Source organism: Nematostella vectensis, chromosome 10, assembly GCF_932526225.1.
Source record: "Nematostella vectensis chromosome 10, jaNemVect1.1, whole genome shotgun sequence".
NCBI lineage: Eukaryota > Metazoa > Cnidaria > Anthozoa > Actiniaria > Edwardsiidae > Nematostella > Nematostella vectensis.
Window position 1 is genome coordinate 12707712 of NC_064043.1, and position 15706 is coordinate 12723417.

General features: G+C 40.3%; 3 protein-coding genes across 3 annotated transcripts; 1 reads left to right on the forward strand and 2 right to left on the reverse strand.

Moving 5' to 3' along the window:
- Positions 1 to 321: 321 nt before the first annotated feature.
- Positions 322 to 3727, forward strand: LOC5512557 (glycine-rich cell wall structural protein 1.0). The gene is made up of 3 exons (XM_032381921.2): positions 322 to 580; positions 2616 to 3023; positions 3132 to 3727. The coding sequence occupies exons 1-3, from the start codon at positions 412 to 414 to the stop codon at positions 3638 to 3640; spliced, it is 1086 nt and encodes a 361-aa protein (XP_032237812.2). The 5' UTR covers positions 322 to 411; the 3' UTR covers positions 3641 to 3727.
- LOC5512556 (caltractin) lies at positions 3649 to 10027 on the reverse strand. The gene is made up of 11 exons (XM_001632788.3): positions 9878 to 10027; positions 9163 to 9211; positions 8274 to 8377; positions 7792 to 7873; positions 7458 to 7504; positions 6888 to 6950; positions 6582 to 6656; positions 4997 to 6478; positions 4671 to 4760; positions 4203 to 4218; positions 3649 to 3997 (listed from the first exon to the last, which is right to left on the reverse strand). The coding sequence occupies exons 1-8, from the start codon at positions 9878 to 9880 to the stop codon at positions 6389 to 6391; spliced, it is 513 nt and encodes a 170-aa protein (XP_001632838.2). The 5' UTR covers positions 9881 to 10027; the 3' UTR covers positions 3649 to 3997; positions 4203 to 4218; positions 4671 to 4760; positions 4997 to 6388.
- An 882-nt stretch (positions 10028 to 10909) lies between these two features.
- On the reverse strand, positions 10910 to 15213 carry LOC5512511. Its single transcript, XM_001632787.3, has 9 exons — positions 15085 to 15213; positions 14930 to 15006; positions 14268 to 14318; positions 13777 to 13841; positions 13421 to 13458; positions 13099 to 13178; positions 12950 to 13012; positions 12540 to 12590; positions 10910 to 11983 (listed from the first exon to the last, which is right to left on the reverse strand). Exons 1-9 carry the CDS (start codon positions 15140 to 15142, stop codon positions 11930 to 11932), a joined length of 537 nt encoding a protein of 178 aa, XP_001632837.1. The 5' UTR covers positions 15143 to 15213; the 3' UTR covers positions 10910 to 11929.
- Positions 15214 to 15706: the final 493 nt, after the last annotated feature.

A 15706-nucleotide genomic window follows, 5' to 3' on the forward strand; every position in this document is an offset into this window, starting at 1 on the left:
TCGGAAGTAAAAGTACTACGGAAAGATAGGCCTGTAAGGCAAGAAATGAGGCATAAAACGCTGAGCTCACACACAAATGCACATGCCAACCAATCGGCGCAAATGACAATCTAATTTGCCGTTTCATGCATGACATATTCCTACTAGCCAACAAGCACGACTTCACGCTCAACTGATCGTCTAGTTTTCTTTGTATTTGTTTCTGTTTGCTGTCGGTTTATTAATACTCTTGATGAATTATAACAATTTTAGTGGGTCTACAGAGTTCCGCTGATCACAAACAAGGCGCGCGCGGAAAAGAATGACATCATAAAGACTGACTGACTCAAGAGAAAAGTCCTTGGTTGAAAGTGTGTAAAATCGGTATATAGACAAACACAAATAATGAGATAATACTAGTATAATACGGGCATGTATCCGACGAGTAAAACTCGTTCCAGGCCGTCCGCTCGTGGGCGTAGGATAACCGGAGCTTTGTTGTTATCATTGGTGTGCTTATGTACCACTGGGGTCGTTATTTACGCCATCAAAAAACTAGCGGAAAACGAAATTAGCAAGAAGACGAAAAGCAGTCCGTCCGGTAAGTAAGTCCTACTGGTTTCAAACTGGTTCATACAGGTTTCCAGACTATTGACAACAATGGCTAAGAGGGCTGCATCGTCGAGATGAACCCCTTAACAACTTTTTTCAGAATAAACAAAGATTTTAGGAACTACTTTTAATAACACATTAATACAGGCCCGTACCCACGATTTTTCTTGGGGGGGGGGGGGGGGGTGCGAAATCCGAAAAAGTGGACCTAATTTTTCCAGGGGGGGTTTCTCTGACCACCCCGAAAAATGTTTTTATGCCTTTGCAGTATTGCCACAGGATGTTTATTGTCGGATTTGGCTACATATCAGACTGATCTAGCTTATACTTTATAGTTTTGTCTACAAATAGCACGTCTATTGAGAACCGAAAGTGGACCTTCGGCCGTTGTTCGCACCCCCTGCATCCCCCTGGGTACCGGCCTGTAATAGCACATTTAATAATATAAAGATATCTGTTCTTTTCCACACGCTATGATGGTATATAAAAACGAGAAACTTGGACATGATTGTTCTACGCTGCTACATTCCATTCGTGACGCAGATCTCAAACTAGGACAGCGCCTACGATGTTGAGGTCTCAAACAAAAATGGTGAATAAGATTTTCCAAACACTGATTTCGACTCTATGGATTTTTTGTCTTTGAAAAACGAAGCAAAATACTTGATGAATGGGGCAATCGAAGTCTCCCCTTCTTCTACATCTATCACTCGAACTGTGGGCATGCTCGATTATGCAATCATTTTTTTCGGCATTTTTTTTTTCAGTGAAATCGAGAGCATTTGAAAAATAATTGCTAGCATTCTGTCATTTTTAATAATTAAAATCCAGATTTCAGCACTCAAAATGATAATTATCCTTATAAGTTTTACAATTATGATTACTTTATTTTATTGTTTTCTGTCTGTTCGTTGACTGTTTGTGTTTTGTGTTACTTGTGTACTTGTGTTACTTGTGTACTTTTCATCATCTCTAGAAAAAGATCGATCACTACAGTCCACCTCCAGTAAATACAAGCGATGAGGAAATAGCGACTCTGTGTTAAACGTTTTTGGGTGAACAGACTTGTGCTAGTCTATAGGGTGCTTGTACCCAGCGCACGATGGTGCTTCAAATATGCATGTGGCTGTTGGCTGGAAAAGTTTGGACCCCAAGCCCATACCTGTCAACTCTCCCGCATTAGGCGGGAGTCTCAAAATTTTGGACCTCTTCTCCCTCTCTCCCGCGTGGAGCAACTAATCTCCCGCTTTATAAGTGATTTTTGTCGCTTCGGAAAAATCCTTCTAAAACGACATTTTGGATACATTGCACCTACAGACCTAATTTTTATCAGTAATTAAAAATAGTAATTCCTTGTGTAGCGCCATTTAATTGAACACGCATGCGGGATCTATATTGTGCGCGAGAGCTTTCTGACTAGCAAACGTCTGCCTATTGTCTACTCGATAAAAAAAGTTTGGACCCCAAGCCCATACCTCTCAACTCAAAATTTTGGACCTCTTCTCGCTCTCTCCCGCGTGGAGCACCAAATCTCCCGCTTTTTAGCGATTTTTGTCGCTTCAGGAAAATCCTTTTTCCTATTGGCTACTCGATAGCAGGAAAAAGCGGTGCTTTAGCTTCAGAGCCCCATGTGACGCTATACCCCACCCCTCCCCCTCCAAAAAAATATATTACCCCTTCCCCCCAAAAAATTCTCAAGCCTTGAGACTTTCTGGGGTTGACAGGTATGCAAGTTTTATCAACAAACAATAATTATCACCTGTTGTTGTTATGAGCATGAAATGTAAAGGAGTTTATTACATTCTTTGGCATTTAAGTGGCATTTTTTTAAAGAAATCAGGCCATTTTTATAGCAATTTTTGGGCTTTATCCGAGAATTTTAAGTAGCATTAAATTCCAGTTTTACTAGCATATAATCGAAAAAGGCCTATGCTTGCGAATAAACTTTTAAAGGAATGCAATATATGCGCAGTACTCTCCAACTTTGAACTTGTTTATTCTACCTGAATTCTGTTTATCCACAGTTCGCACTTTCACCAATAACGAGGCCCAAGGGAGACTAGGGCCGACCAGCCTGAAATACGAGGATCCGCGCATGCTCAGTGAGGTTTCCTTAAAGGAGGGTTTCCAAATATGGAATGTGCCTCAGAGCGGGCTCTGGAAACTAGAGGCGCGTGGCGCTTCAGGCGCAGATGGGCTTTTGAAGGGCGGAAAGCGCATGCGTGGAGGATGGGGTGCGCTGGTCAGTGGAGCGTTCCTCCTCAAGAAAGATGAAAAGCTAAGGATCTTGGTTGGTCAAGAGGGGTCACGAGATTTCTTGCATCCGCAGCGCCCTGGAGGGGGTGGAGGGGGAACGTTTGTCGTAAAGATGGACGGGACGCCGCTTCTCATAGCCGGAGGGGGAGGGGGTGGGGGTATCCCCCCTCCTGCAGGTACTACAAGTCAGCTCGTCTTTGTTGTCCTCTTGAAATCTAAAGCCCCCATGACACCATCAGTACTACCACTCATTGTACTGTATCTAATAGATTTTACGTTGTCAGCTTTTCAGACCGAGGGGAACGGAGGCCGCGACAGCGACAGGCTTCCAAAAGGCGACAAAGTGAGCGGGCATGCTGGGAGTGGGGGAAAACTGCTGGACACAAGCACTGATAGACTGATCAAAGATCATAGCGGAGGACATAAAGTGATCGCGGGCGCAGGTGGTGGTCTAAAGGGTCGCGGAGGGGGATACGGCCCGCATTGGGGAGGAAGGAGTCTCGCTGAGGGCGGGGCAGGGGGAGAGCCGACTCCTAAGTACACGGACCACACCCATGGGGCGCATGGGGTTGGTGGATTCGGTGGAGGGGGTGCGGCGGGGCTGCTGCCCGGGGGCGGAGGGGGGTACTCTGGAGGTGGGGTCAGTGGGTGCTGGTTGCAATGTGACCCTGGGCATGAAGCAGGTACGGCCGAGGGCGGTAGTTTATTCAACGCTGGGATGCAGCCTGAAGGCAAGGCGAACACTCATAAAGGACATGGGGTCGTCTATGCTAAGCTGCTTTCTGCTGATTGAGGCGAATGTGGATAGCATTGTGTTTTAACTATCATCATCTTTACACAAACGTCACTGAATATGTATGAATAAGAGCTACTCATTTTATGTGCCCTTGTCCGAATTATTTTGTGAAGGTCACAAAAATACTTGCTTATTTTGCTCTTTAGGAGTATAATTTACTTTAAGGCATTTTTAAGGACTCCCTTTAGATAATACTGGCACAATTTTTTGTTACTTCTTTGCGGTTCACGTAAAACCTGGCGAAACATCCTCCGCAGTAGTCATTCACGCACTCCGCATTTGGGTACGCAGGGCAGCTAGCGTACTGGCATGGTGCGACGAAGCACTGTACTAGGGGTTTGCCTTCCGGGCACACTGTGGAGTTAATAATCACTGAATCAGTGCGTCATTCCCCTTCAAGCAAATCTGAAACACACTGGACCTCCTGTCCCTTGCCTATCGGCTACCCGTAACAAGCAATTAGGTGCTTGGTAAAACGCACCAAATATGTTGTCAGTAAGTCAGGCAACATAGTTATGATACCCAGATGCTCTTAGCATATTCTATTTTTTTTACCAACCTTTTGGTTTTGCCATCTGGAAACAAAACAAAAGTTTACAATTAGTATGAGAAAAGAGAATTCGCCCGCTTTTACCGAGTTTTCACACACTTGTTATGAGCCTACGATACGCGGCTTGCGGTAACGCAATATTCATTGAGATTAGCATTTTCAGTTTTCGGATCGTCCGTGCGAGTGCCCTTTTCATAAAAGCGCCAATAACAAGTACGATTTTTACCATAGTTCCCTAATTTAATCTGTTATTCCTTCTCATTTCAAACCTAATCTACCCACCTCGCCCTTTAAACTACGCAGTTACTTAACTGTTTTCTTTCTTTTTTTACACATTAATTTTTGTAAATACTATGGCCGAGTATTTTTATTTTCGTTTTTTTTTTTTCGTATGCGTTTGAAAATCAGACTCATAATAACTGCTGTCAGACCTTTTTTAAAAAACATGTTACCCTGATTGCAACATCTGGTACTCACCGTTTGAGCGAGGCACAGGAGAAAGGCAACCACAACGACGCTGCGAAACATGGCTTTCTTTTTAGTAGGGAGGAAATCTATATCCAGTCTCTAAAAAATGCAGAGGAAGTTTAGGCAACAGAAAGTTGATTCCCGTTATACAACACATGCGTTCAACATTCGTCCGTTACAGGTTAGTCACGTTTCGATATTTTGCGTTCTTACCTCCTTATTGATGTAGCGTTATTGTGGCGTCTTAAAAGCTAGTAAGAAATAAACGCTTAGCGGCGCTAGCTGGCTCTAATTATTCGAACTTAAGTAGACAAATTACGTCACTGAACACTTACGTGTCCACAGTGTAGCGACGATACGGTCGCTGCATCTTTTCCTCTTTAGTTAACACTACTAAATTAAGAACTCATAATGGCGTAATCTTATCCAGGTACTGGAACAGCGGCTAACAAGTTACGTTGATATTTTTTCTCTAGCTCTGCATGCAGGCATCATATTATATTAGGGAAAGACTGAAAAATACTGTTGAACGAACCATATCTCGAGTATGATTAATGATAGTCATCTGCGGTCATATTTAGGGGCAATGATCTGAATCAGAATTTTGGTATATAAGGATGCCCGACAATATCCTACTCGCGTTTTAATATAATAAATTGCCTTTATTCTCACATCCGCCCTCACGAGTGTTTTTTCCGGTTTTGTGTTTCGTGTCACTTGCCAATTGATATACACCTAGAAGCACGTACGACTGCAATGCACAACTTTCGTTATAATGGCAAAAAAAAAAACCAGATATCAACAATCATGTCACGCTTAGTGCGCTATGATAAGCACAAAATTAACACAATTCAATGAGCAGTGTTTTCCACTTTTACATAAGGGGCGGATCTAGCTATTCGCTAAAGGGGGGTTTGGCCAAGTGACAAAAGGGGACGGGGGTATTTTTTTTTTAACATATGGTTTTCTGGCAATCCAAAGGGGGTGGATAGGAGATCCTCTAGTGCGTATTGTCCACAATTATATAATGAACAAACCTTATAGTAGGTAGCGAGATCATAAAGGATAGCAAAATATGCAGTAGTCATTAACTTATGCTAGGGATAGCAAAACGAACGAGAGATGGGATATCGGACTGCAAAGCACAGTTGAAAACCTTGAATAAGTACAGCGGTGTTTTCTTTTTTTACGGGCATTGAAAAACGCGATAGAAAAAAAAAAGCTGGATTATTTGGAACAGAGATAAGAACCTATTAAACCAGCTTTGGTCGCCTTCCAAACATTTTCTATGTGCTAGCAATGCACACGGACAAACGTGTTCTATGTCGTAAATTTTAAACGAAAAAGGGCGAGCTCCAGTGAAATTCTTTATTCTGATAGTACCATCCTTAAAACCTGTCTTTACACGCATATAGTAATATTTTAGAGCAGAGCGACGAAGACGAAGAGGCCCAAAGTCATCTAATCACAAGAAGTGAAGGATAACAGCAGGCAACAGTCCACCCCAGCAACTTGCTGCCAACGCGGAAGGAAATTAAAGGCGACGCAGGTATAACTGAAAGGCGACAAAGGGATAACTGAGCCATGTCCCTATCCCCTGGATGCTGACGTATGTACAATAGGAGAAGATCCACGCCCAAGCGATTAAATCGTGCGCCATTTCGCACAATGTATGACACCGATGTAGGCGCTTTGTACGTTATTTAGTTCTTAATAGGCGTCGCAGCTCAGTATAGGCTAGTCTTTTTCATAATCCGCAGAAATTCCGCCTCGTTGATCTCACCATCGCCATCGCGATCCGCCTCGTCTATCATTTCCTGCGGAGAAAAATGACATTTAAAAAAAACACTTACAGGACAAAATTGAAATGTAATTGAGTGGTGTAATGAATGAATGCGACATTTATGCATGGCCTATTACCTGTAGTTCTTCATCTGTAAGGTTTTCGCCGAGTTCTTTTGCTACTCTTTTAAGGTTTTTGAATGATATCTTGCCCTGTAGGAGAAACAAATAATTATATATATATATATATATAAATAACAAAAGGTTAAAAAAAACATCAACAAAACACAACACAACAAAACCACCAACGACTGAAACCTGCCTTTTTTTCAGAGGGGGTTGTATGACTTTTCTGGAGTCAGACATCAAACAAATACATAATATTTTATATCACTGATCAAGCATGGCTGGGAAAGAAAAAGGGGTCACCACAGAAGCACTTACAGTCTCATCATCATCAAACAGTTTAAATGCTTTGAGGATCTCCTCTTTTGAGTCTTTTTCACTCTGGTGGAATAAAAAAAAAATACAAACACATACTTTATTTCAGATTCAATGGGCTGTTTTATAGTCTCCTATGCAGCCGTTTCAAGTGTCAGTTGCAATCCCACCCCGTCCCCCAATGTGGCATGGGTTTGGCACTAAGACTGACACTAAGGACGGATGTGCAGGAGCCTACGGGCTACTGTTTTTGGCCTGTTAATACGATGAATAAACTTGCATGCGTGTATGTGTATTTAGGTTCCACTTCAGTCTTGTCATACACATATGTGTCTTCAACTTTCTGCCCTGTTACCCATTCCAACTTGCATAGTACTAAGTCAATCGAACCATCCATATCCATTACCACCAGCTAATTCACTAAGACAGTAAATCACTAAGAAGTAAAGTAAATCACTAAGACATACTTTCATGTTTAAAACATAAAAAACAATAACCAGACATTGAGGAATTATACTATTGTATTGAAAAAGAAAACAGCTGATCAATATTAAAACTAAATATCTCCCTCACCATCTTTGCTGTCATCATTTGTAAAAACTCATTAAAGTCAATAGTCCCTGAAAAAAAATTTCAAACAGATTAGAAATAATACACAGGTTAGGGAACGGTTAATTAAATAAAACAGTCATCAAGGCGCTCCTGCAAAGAGTGCTGGGTCTCTGAGCATGTGGTCTACAGACACTTTTTATGAAGTGCATACAGTATACAAGCAAATTACCACCTTATTGCAGTACAGTAGTTGTGTGGTCAATGACAAAATGAATTGGCATTGATATATAATCACATTAAAAGTATGTAATATACATCCTGTAATTCATGTTGTACTGTAATTCGTGTTTTGTACCTGAACCATCCTTGTCTATATCTGATATCATTTTCTTTATTTCTTCTTTTTTGGGTTCAAAGCCAAGAGCTCTCATTGCAACCTAGTAAAACAATGTGTGAGTGGAAAAAAATCAAACATGTGTGAGTCTGTGAACAATACTACATGGCAATGCTCTGAACATATTGATGTCTGGCAGGAATACTGAAGTAAACCGTTTTATAAATACTTTTTATGGCATTAGTACTTAGGAAAGTTTTCAAAATTCCTAAAAAAGCTCATTACTATTTCTGTAAATTGTAACCAGCTTGGTTAGAACTCCTTGTTAGGGAAATTCTATGGGCCCCAAGAGTGTCCTAATATGCTGTTCCACACCATGGACTATTGTTTGTATAAGTTACACTAATTTATTTTATTTATCTAACTTCCACCATTGGTGAAGGTTACACAAGAGGGTGGGACCTCAAATTAAGCATTGCCAAGTAAAACACCAACTTGTCTACCTTGAGTTCTTTTGCATCTATTGTACCAGATCCATCTGTATCAAAAAGATCAAATGCCTCTCGAATCTCTTGCTTTTGTTCCTCTGTAAGTTCAGGTTTTGGTCCTGCCAACAACAGGGCAAATGTCAATGTCAAGGAATAATCTCTAATATAAAAAGTCACTGTCTAATATGGCATGCAAAGGAAACAAAAAAAGAAGCATAAGAGCCTTTATAAAAATCAAGGTTAGATATTGGGAGTGTGTGTGGGAGGGAAGGGTTAAAATATATATTATAAAACGTACACAGCAGCCCCTGGCAAGGGTCTTAAGAGGTAGCAACTAAAATTGTCATCTTACACCATTTGGCTAGTCCAGCTTTCAAATTTCCCTCAATTTGAATGACCACATTACAAATTTAGAGATCAAAGACTATCGTTACATTATGAACAATGTAGCAGATCTAAGGTGAGTGGTTTAGGGGGTAAAAAAAAACTCCTCTTTGGATGATTTGGTACATGCCTCCAAACCACTCTAATTAGTTAGCATTTCATCAATGAAACATTTGAGCCAGAAAGTCCATGTAAAAGTAATTTTTTCTCTACTAAATGCCATTGGGTTAAACCCCCTTTTCTGAATAAAAGCTGATTCTGAAAAACAATGGGATAATATAAAAACTGAAAAATGATAACAAACCCGGACAGAATTTTTTTGAATTTAAATCTCTTGTATCAAACAACAATTGTTGGAACAATAAAATAATAGAAATTCCTAAAAAAAAAGCAGGACAAATGCCTTTTATGCCTGATTTTACAGCAAAACACTAGGCCAATGTACACAATGGTCATAATGAGCTGCTTTGTTTTGTTGTAAAAAAATTAATTACAACTAATTGAGTGCCACAATACCTACCTGTTTTCTTTCTTTGTCCACCTCCAAGTCCCTTTCTGTATGAAGCAGCCTAAACCAGGACAAAAACACGAGCTAGAGAGGGATCTATACTTCCGTGATGTTGAAAATTGTTGTAAGTGCTTGTAAATCTAACCATGAATACAAGCGAAGCTGCCATTAATCCATGTCATACGGTCATCAGTAAAACTTCAGTTGACGTTGTACGCGAATGCAAGTCAACATGAGAACAGAGTCAAATAAACAAGCATAACGAAACATGACGGTCCGAACAACCAGAAAATCATCTCAAAATTCATAGGAGATGTCGGTTATTTTAAACTTAAGTAGTATAAAAGTATTATTCCTTAAATTCTAAGGGATTATCTACGCTACTTGCTGGATCCTAAGGCTGACAACAGAAGAATGCTCTAACGAAGACATCACTCGGAAGCTAGCTGATTTACTAGAGATAAACGTTGGGTTTTAGAGTTCTAAGCACTTTGCTACGAAAATGATGGCACCCACTACAAGCATGTTATTCGCTGTCAATAACAACATTGCTATAAAAGCGGTAAATAGCCTAGAATAAGCAAGATGTCAGTTGGCTTGGTCTATGTTTACTCTTCAACGGTAGCTAACGAGCGTCTCTCAAAACATGTGGAAGTTTTCGGCATGTCTTGATCAAAACAATCAAACCTTTGATGATCTAGCTCTAAATAATACAACATAAACTTACCATGTTTATTGTGCCGTGGTATTTGTAATTTCGTGATGGAAAAGCGCTTTTAAATTGAGGGTTTTCTTTCTGTCTCTTGTACAGCGTACAGTAACCAACTCAGTTTTGTTTTGCGCGGTCACCCACGACGGGAGTGCATCATGGGACAGATTTGCACTCGGTTCCAACGGATAATCGAGCACAGGCAACCCATCGAATCATAATGGGCTAGGCTCGCGGGGCAGCCAAACATCAAATTCCGTATTTTTCTTCTTCTGTTTTTCCCTTTTTTTATCCATCGCCATATTCGTAGACTAGATCTCGAGGGGCTTTCAGTTTTTCCGCCTCTTTAGTCGATTATTTGGACAAAATCGTTTTTTTTTGTCTACTGAAATGAAAACAAAATCTCAGTAATTTGGTGAGATGACGGTTTCTAACTGGTCGATGAATTTTTCCGGCATTGTTACGAAACTCTGATTCATTTTACCAATTATTTTACTATTTTGAAACATCGAGTGGTCGCAATTTTTGTACTTGAGACTTGTGATTATTATTGTTTGATAATATGGGGTTGGGAAAGAAGAGAGAAGGAAACGAGGCGTGCGTTCTACATACCTGTCAACCTCCGAAAATCTCAAGGCTTGAGAATTTTTAGGGGGGAGGGGTGGGGTATATTCATTTTTTGGGGGGGAGGGGTGGGTTTAACCTTGCAGGCGTTTGCCGTATAGAAAGCTTTCACGAACAAATCCACTTATGGATCGCACGAGGGTGTTAGATAAATTGCGCTACGCAAGTGAATTATTGTTTCAAGTATTTTAATAGAAAATAGTCAAAATGACGATTTTCTATAGAATAATTTTTCGGAAGCGATAAAAATCGCTAAAAAGCGGGAGATTTGGTGCTCAACGCGGGAGAGCGGGAGAAGGGGTCCAAAATCTTGAGACTCCCGCCTAATGCGGGAGAGTTGACAGGTATGGTTCTAGGGAGGTAAGGATGGAAGGACGAGGAAGCCTCATAAAATAGGAGTGTCGCAAAACTACAACAGGGAAATAATTCTGATGCACTAATTCCTTTTAATATATATATATAGAGAGACAAGGTAATAACACGGGTGACTACATCTGATAATTGCTGCTTTTATTATTAGACTACGAGTTCGAGTTTTCTATGAGTCAATAGATAGTCAATATTTGTTTGACTCATAAAAAAACGAGAACGGGTAGTCTAATTGTTTTAGTACAAATCCACACACATACTACCTTCAAATAAATGCGATTTTAATAATTCTCAGTAATAAATAACCGTCGCCGCTATTTCGCAGCTCACTATCTGTGGCTCAATAGATAGTGAGTAAGGGAGCCAAATAGTCGCGCAGCCGTCCTTTGTGTAGCTCACGCAACGCTTCTCTCCCCACGGGTGCCTAGGAGCCAATCGAATTGCGAGATTCGTGATAGTATGTGAGTGGATTTATACTAACTATAAATATAAAGGATAACTACTGATAAATATTTCAATATGGAGTGTTGATTTTCTCTGATATATTTAACAATTATACCATTTCCACTGAGGTGGATAGGCTAAAAATATATATATTTTTAAAGCCACTATCCGCCGAAATGGAAATGGTATAATTGTTAGTATATAAAACGAGCTTCACAGCAATTTTCTTTTCGGAAACACTAGCAAATCGGCTGTTACACCCGCCATTTTGCTTGATTTCGGGGCGCAGGAAAATATCCACCTTCTAGGGTGTTCATTGCATTTTATCCCGAGTTTCTCAGCCAATCAAATCGCTTGTTCTTGCGAGGTTCCCGAGTTTTATATGATATATTTAGGGGGAGGGGGCAGGATCCCCTATAATCGGTTCAAAAGCCACTGACCATAGCTAGTGGTGGACGCAGGGATCACTGCTTTCCTGGTCACACCTTAACCCATTCATGTTTTATGTACAGTATATTTGCTCTATTTTGCTAAATGTGTAGTTTGAGGTATTATCCGTACTTTCCAAAATTTCCGGAATTTCCGATCCCCTCAAAATTTTCTGGAACTACACAATGACTCTTCTGCATTTTTTCACCAGAGAGGGTGCTTCTTAAACATTCCCTTCCACTCACGATTTTCGGCTTCCTGGAAGAAGAAAACATTGCGTACAATGCTGACTTTCAGTATTCAGTCACGCTGTCACACATGACTGGTAAGCGTGGCACTTCACTGAGATGCAGTGCAGGGGCATATTCAGACTTTTTTTAAAGCACATTCATATAGCTGTGGTTATGATGTGCTGAATTCAATTGCCTATTTTCTTTAGAGTATCTCTAACTTGCAGAACCCTCACTGGCTATGGACTAACTGACCCCTATAGATAAAGTCAATATTTGTATTTATATTTTCATCATTGAGGAGTTAAGTCATGGTAAACAGCCCCCCTTATTTTCAGATATTTGGCTTTAAAATAACAAGAAATATTAGAAAGTCCATGGAAGGACAATGAATCTGGCCCCCCCTTTCTTGAAACCCTTGCTTCGATCCCTCTTAGTTTTTGGATCTCCTGGATCCACCCCTTGTAAATGATGGATCTGTTTGGAAAATAGGGTTCAGTGTGGGGTGTAGTCAAACTAATTGGAATGGTACCAATAAAACATGAATAAATTCACTGTGAGACCGTATTTTCTCAGTACTGTACCTCCATTCTGGAATTCATAAAATGTAATCTCGCTTCAACCCCTTTCATTTCCTGTTAAAAATAACATAACTATTTAGCACTTGAAAGCCCTTAACTTCAGTTTTCTATGCCAAGTTTTAGAAAATTCTGAATAGTACAACTATTTCAAGCAAATTACCTTAAGGAGCGAGGGGAACAAACTTGAAAAGAAAAATTGGGAAAATAGAAACAAAGTACTGTCTATGCATTTTTTGTATTGTCTATTATATGGATGGTTATTTCCCACCCACCCCCCTCCCCCCAAAAAAAAGGAGAGGAGGGGGAGGGGCATCTCCCATCCAGGCCCTTCTCAGATTTTTGGCAATTTTTTAATCTTTACAAGATCCCTAAATAGTATCACAGACAATTTCTATTGTGAACTCTTAACTTACATCTGTTAGTTTCTCTTGTCTTAGACATGGTAGCTCTGGCATGATGGCTTCTAGCCTTTCAACCTGATAGAAGACTGAATATTGGTGGTATTTCTACAAACCATGCACATCGTAACTGAGAAGATTTAATAACAATTTCTTTTTATTACCTTTTTAGTCAAGTTATCAACTTTTTTCTGATAAGTCTCAGAGTATCCAGAAATCTGGACTTGTTTCTTGCCTGGCTTTACTAATAAATAAAAATGGTAACACATTTAAAAGCCAATAAACATAGCTTAGACTTGGTATGTGACTAATCTATTAAATGACCGAGGTTGTCCCTAATCAATCTGACCACATATGGCTTGGACTTAGTGATAGCTAACTATCACCACTACTGAGACATTATGTCCTATTCTCCTATGAACAAAACTACTAAATAGCTTAAGTCCAGGTTATGTACAAAATTGACATAAAAAAATCACTACTCACTTGACGTATGCTGGTCACAAATCTCTAGGATGAAAGGGCTGCCAAAATTAAAGATTATATAATTAGCAAAACACCCTGTGCAACCCCTGTGTATGAGCCTGATACCCATGAAAAGAACATTGAATTTAGGGTGGGTGTCTACCTTAAAATGACTTTTAAAACTACCTTAGGGGTGAGCATAGAGGATATACAACCACCCTCCCCCATCCTTTTGTCACAAAACACAGCCTTTTTTTCTTGAAGAATCATAAATCTTAGACTTTTCTCATTGTAACATCATCAAATCCTAACCATTACTCTGATTTGTCTTAGTTGATTAATGTAAGGAGACTGGCTGAAGACTGTTTATTTATTACCTGGTGACAGTATTTGGTGGCATTTTTCTGCTGATGGGAATCAAAGACCCTCTGGGATTCCGAAGCTGGGAATATCAATTCAAGCTAATTAATCTTTATGTTGAGTGTTATCAAACTTGTTGCTCCAGAAAGAAGTTGTTATGAAATCTTCCTCTTCTGCTTATCTTCTTTTTACGCTAACACAAACACCTTAAATGACAAATTTCTTCGAATCACAGTAAAATATTTGTGTTACTTGATGCATGTGATTTTAATTTATTTCTTGGGATGCAAGTTGCAACCGTTTAAAGTTTCTATGTGTTACAGGCCCATAGATCTTCAAACCCTGATCTCACTGTTAAAAAAAACTTAGTGCTGACCATGTACCACAGTTGCCTTACATAGGGAAACATAGTCCACTGCATCACCAAACCTTAATATAAACAAATGGTGCTTGCTTGTTACTAGAACAGGCAGAAATGGTTGCAGCATAGTTGCTTTCATTAGCTTACCTTATAAACTTTTCCCTTGTTATATTGCAAACTAAGCTGGTTACATATTTCCTTTGGAAAAAAAATGGTAAGACTATAACATCAGAGTGTGGAATCAGTGTCCACGGTGAAGGTATGATTCTGTTCTGACATCAAACAAAGGATTGATAACCATATGGAGTATTAGTGTCTTGGTATGACAGTCCTGTCATGCCATATTTAAATGGACACAGGTACATTGGGTTCAAGGCTGGTTCATATGTTGCAGTAGATGAGTCACGCTCAATAGGTTGTGAATAGTAAAAGTTGTCTTGATTTGGTGTTTTGATCGCACAACTTCAAAATTGATTCGGCACATCATCAAAACCTCAACACTGAATCAGACTGGTGTAGTGCCGTGCCGTTTTTAATTGATTCAGACATCTAACTGTTCATTCACCCAATCCAATCGATTAGATTTGGCACGGCAGGAGGGCAACGTATGATTCGGGCTTTATTTGTACAATTGTAGTGTACACCAAAAAGCAGACAAATCCTTGTCCATCTCAGGCATTATTGAATATTTAATGAACAGGTTTTGTCTTAAGTGATTACAAAAACACGACATGCAGTGATATCTATAACTTATCAAGATACATTATACTTCCAACAATTAAGGAAACAGTCTTCCTCATCAAACAAACCTCCATGAGTATTTGACGATCGTTCGTCTCTGATTGTGGCTCCGTACAAATCTCCACTTCGCAGATATCAGAAACGACTTAAAAGCGAAAACAAATATATCCGTTTAGTACATAAAACTAGTTTAATGACAAAAAGTACAGAAGAGTTGATTTACCATCCCCTTGGCGAACTAAAAGCCATAATTTGGAGTGCTCCGTCTTCATCCCCTTCATCGCGATCTTCTTGTTGACATTTCAAGACTAAGCACCTACTTACCAGGGCCCAAGTGGAGCCGTTACCACAGCAAGACCAAATCAATCAAGTGCACAAAATAGATTAGATAAAGAGCTGCAAAAGATATATATGATTTAGCGAGAGAGACAATTTTTTGGGGGGCTTTTTGAGTTGGCTCATGCGGGTATAGGGGCGAGAGTAGTCTCTTACAGTCGTGTTGCCAACCTCTCGTGCATTTTGGGCACGAGAGAGAGGTCTTGCCATGTTGATGAGAAAGGTCTTGTCATGTTGATGGGCTGTTACTCAGTAGGGTAGGGTAGGGTAGGGTAGGGTAGGGTAGGGTAGGGTAGGGTAGGGTAGGGTAGGGTAGGGTAGGGTAGGGTAGGGTAGGGTAGGGTAGGGTAGGGTAGGGTAGGGTAGGGTAGGGTAGGGTAGGGTAGGGTAGGGTAGGGTAGGGTAGGGTAGGGTAGGGTAGGGTAGGGTAGGGTAGGGTAGGGTAGGGTAGGGTAGGGTAGGGTAGGGTAGGGTAGGGTAGGGTAGGGTAGGGTAGGGTAGGGTAGGGT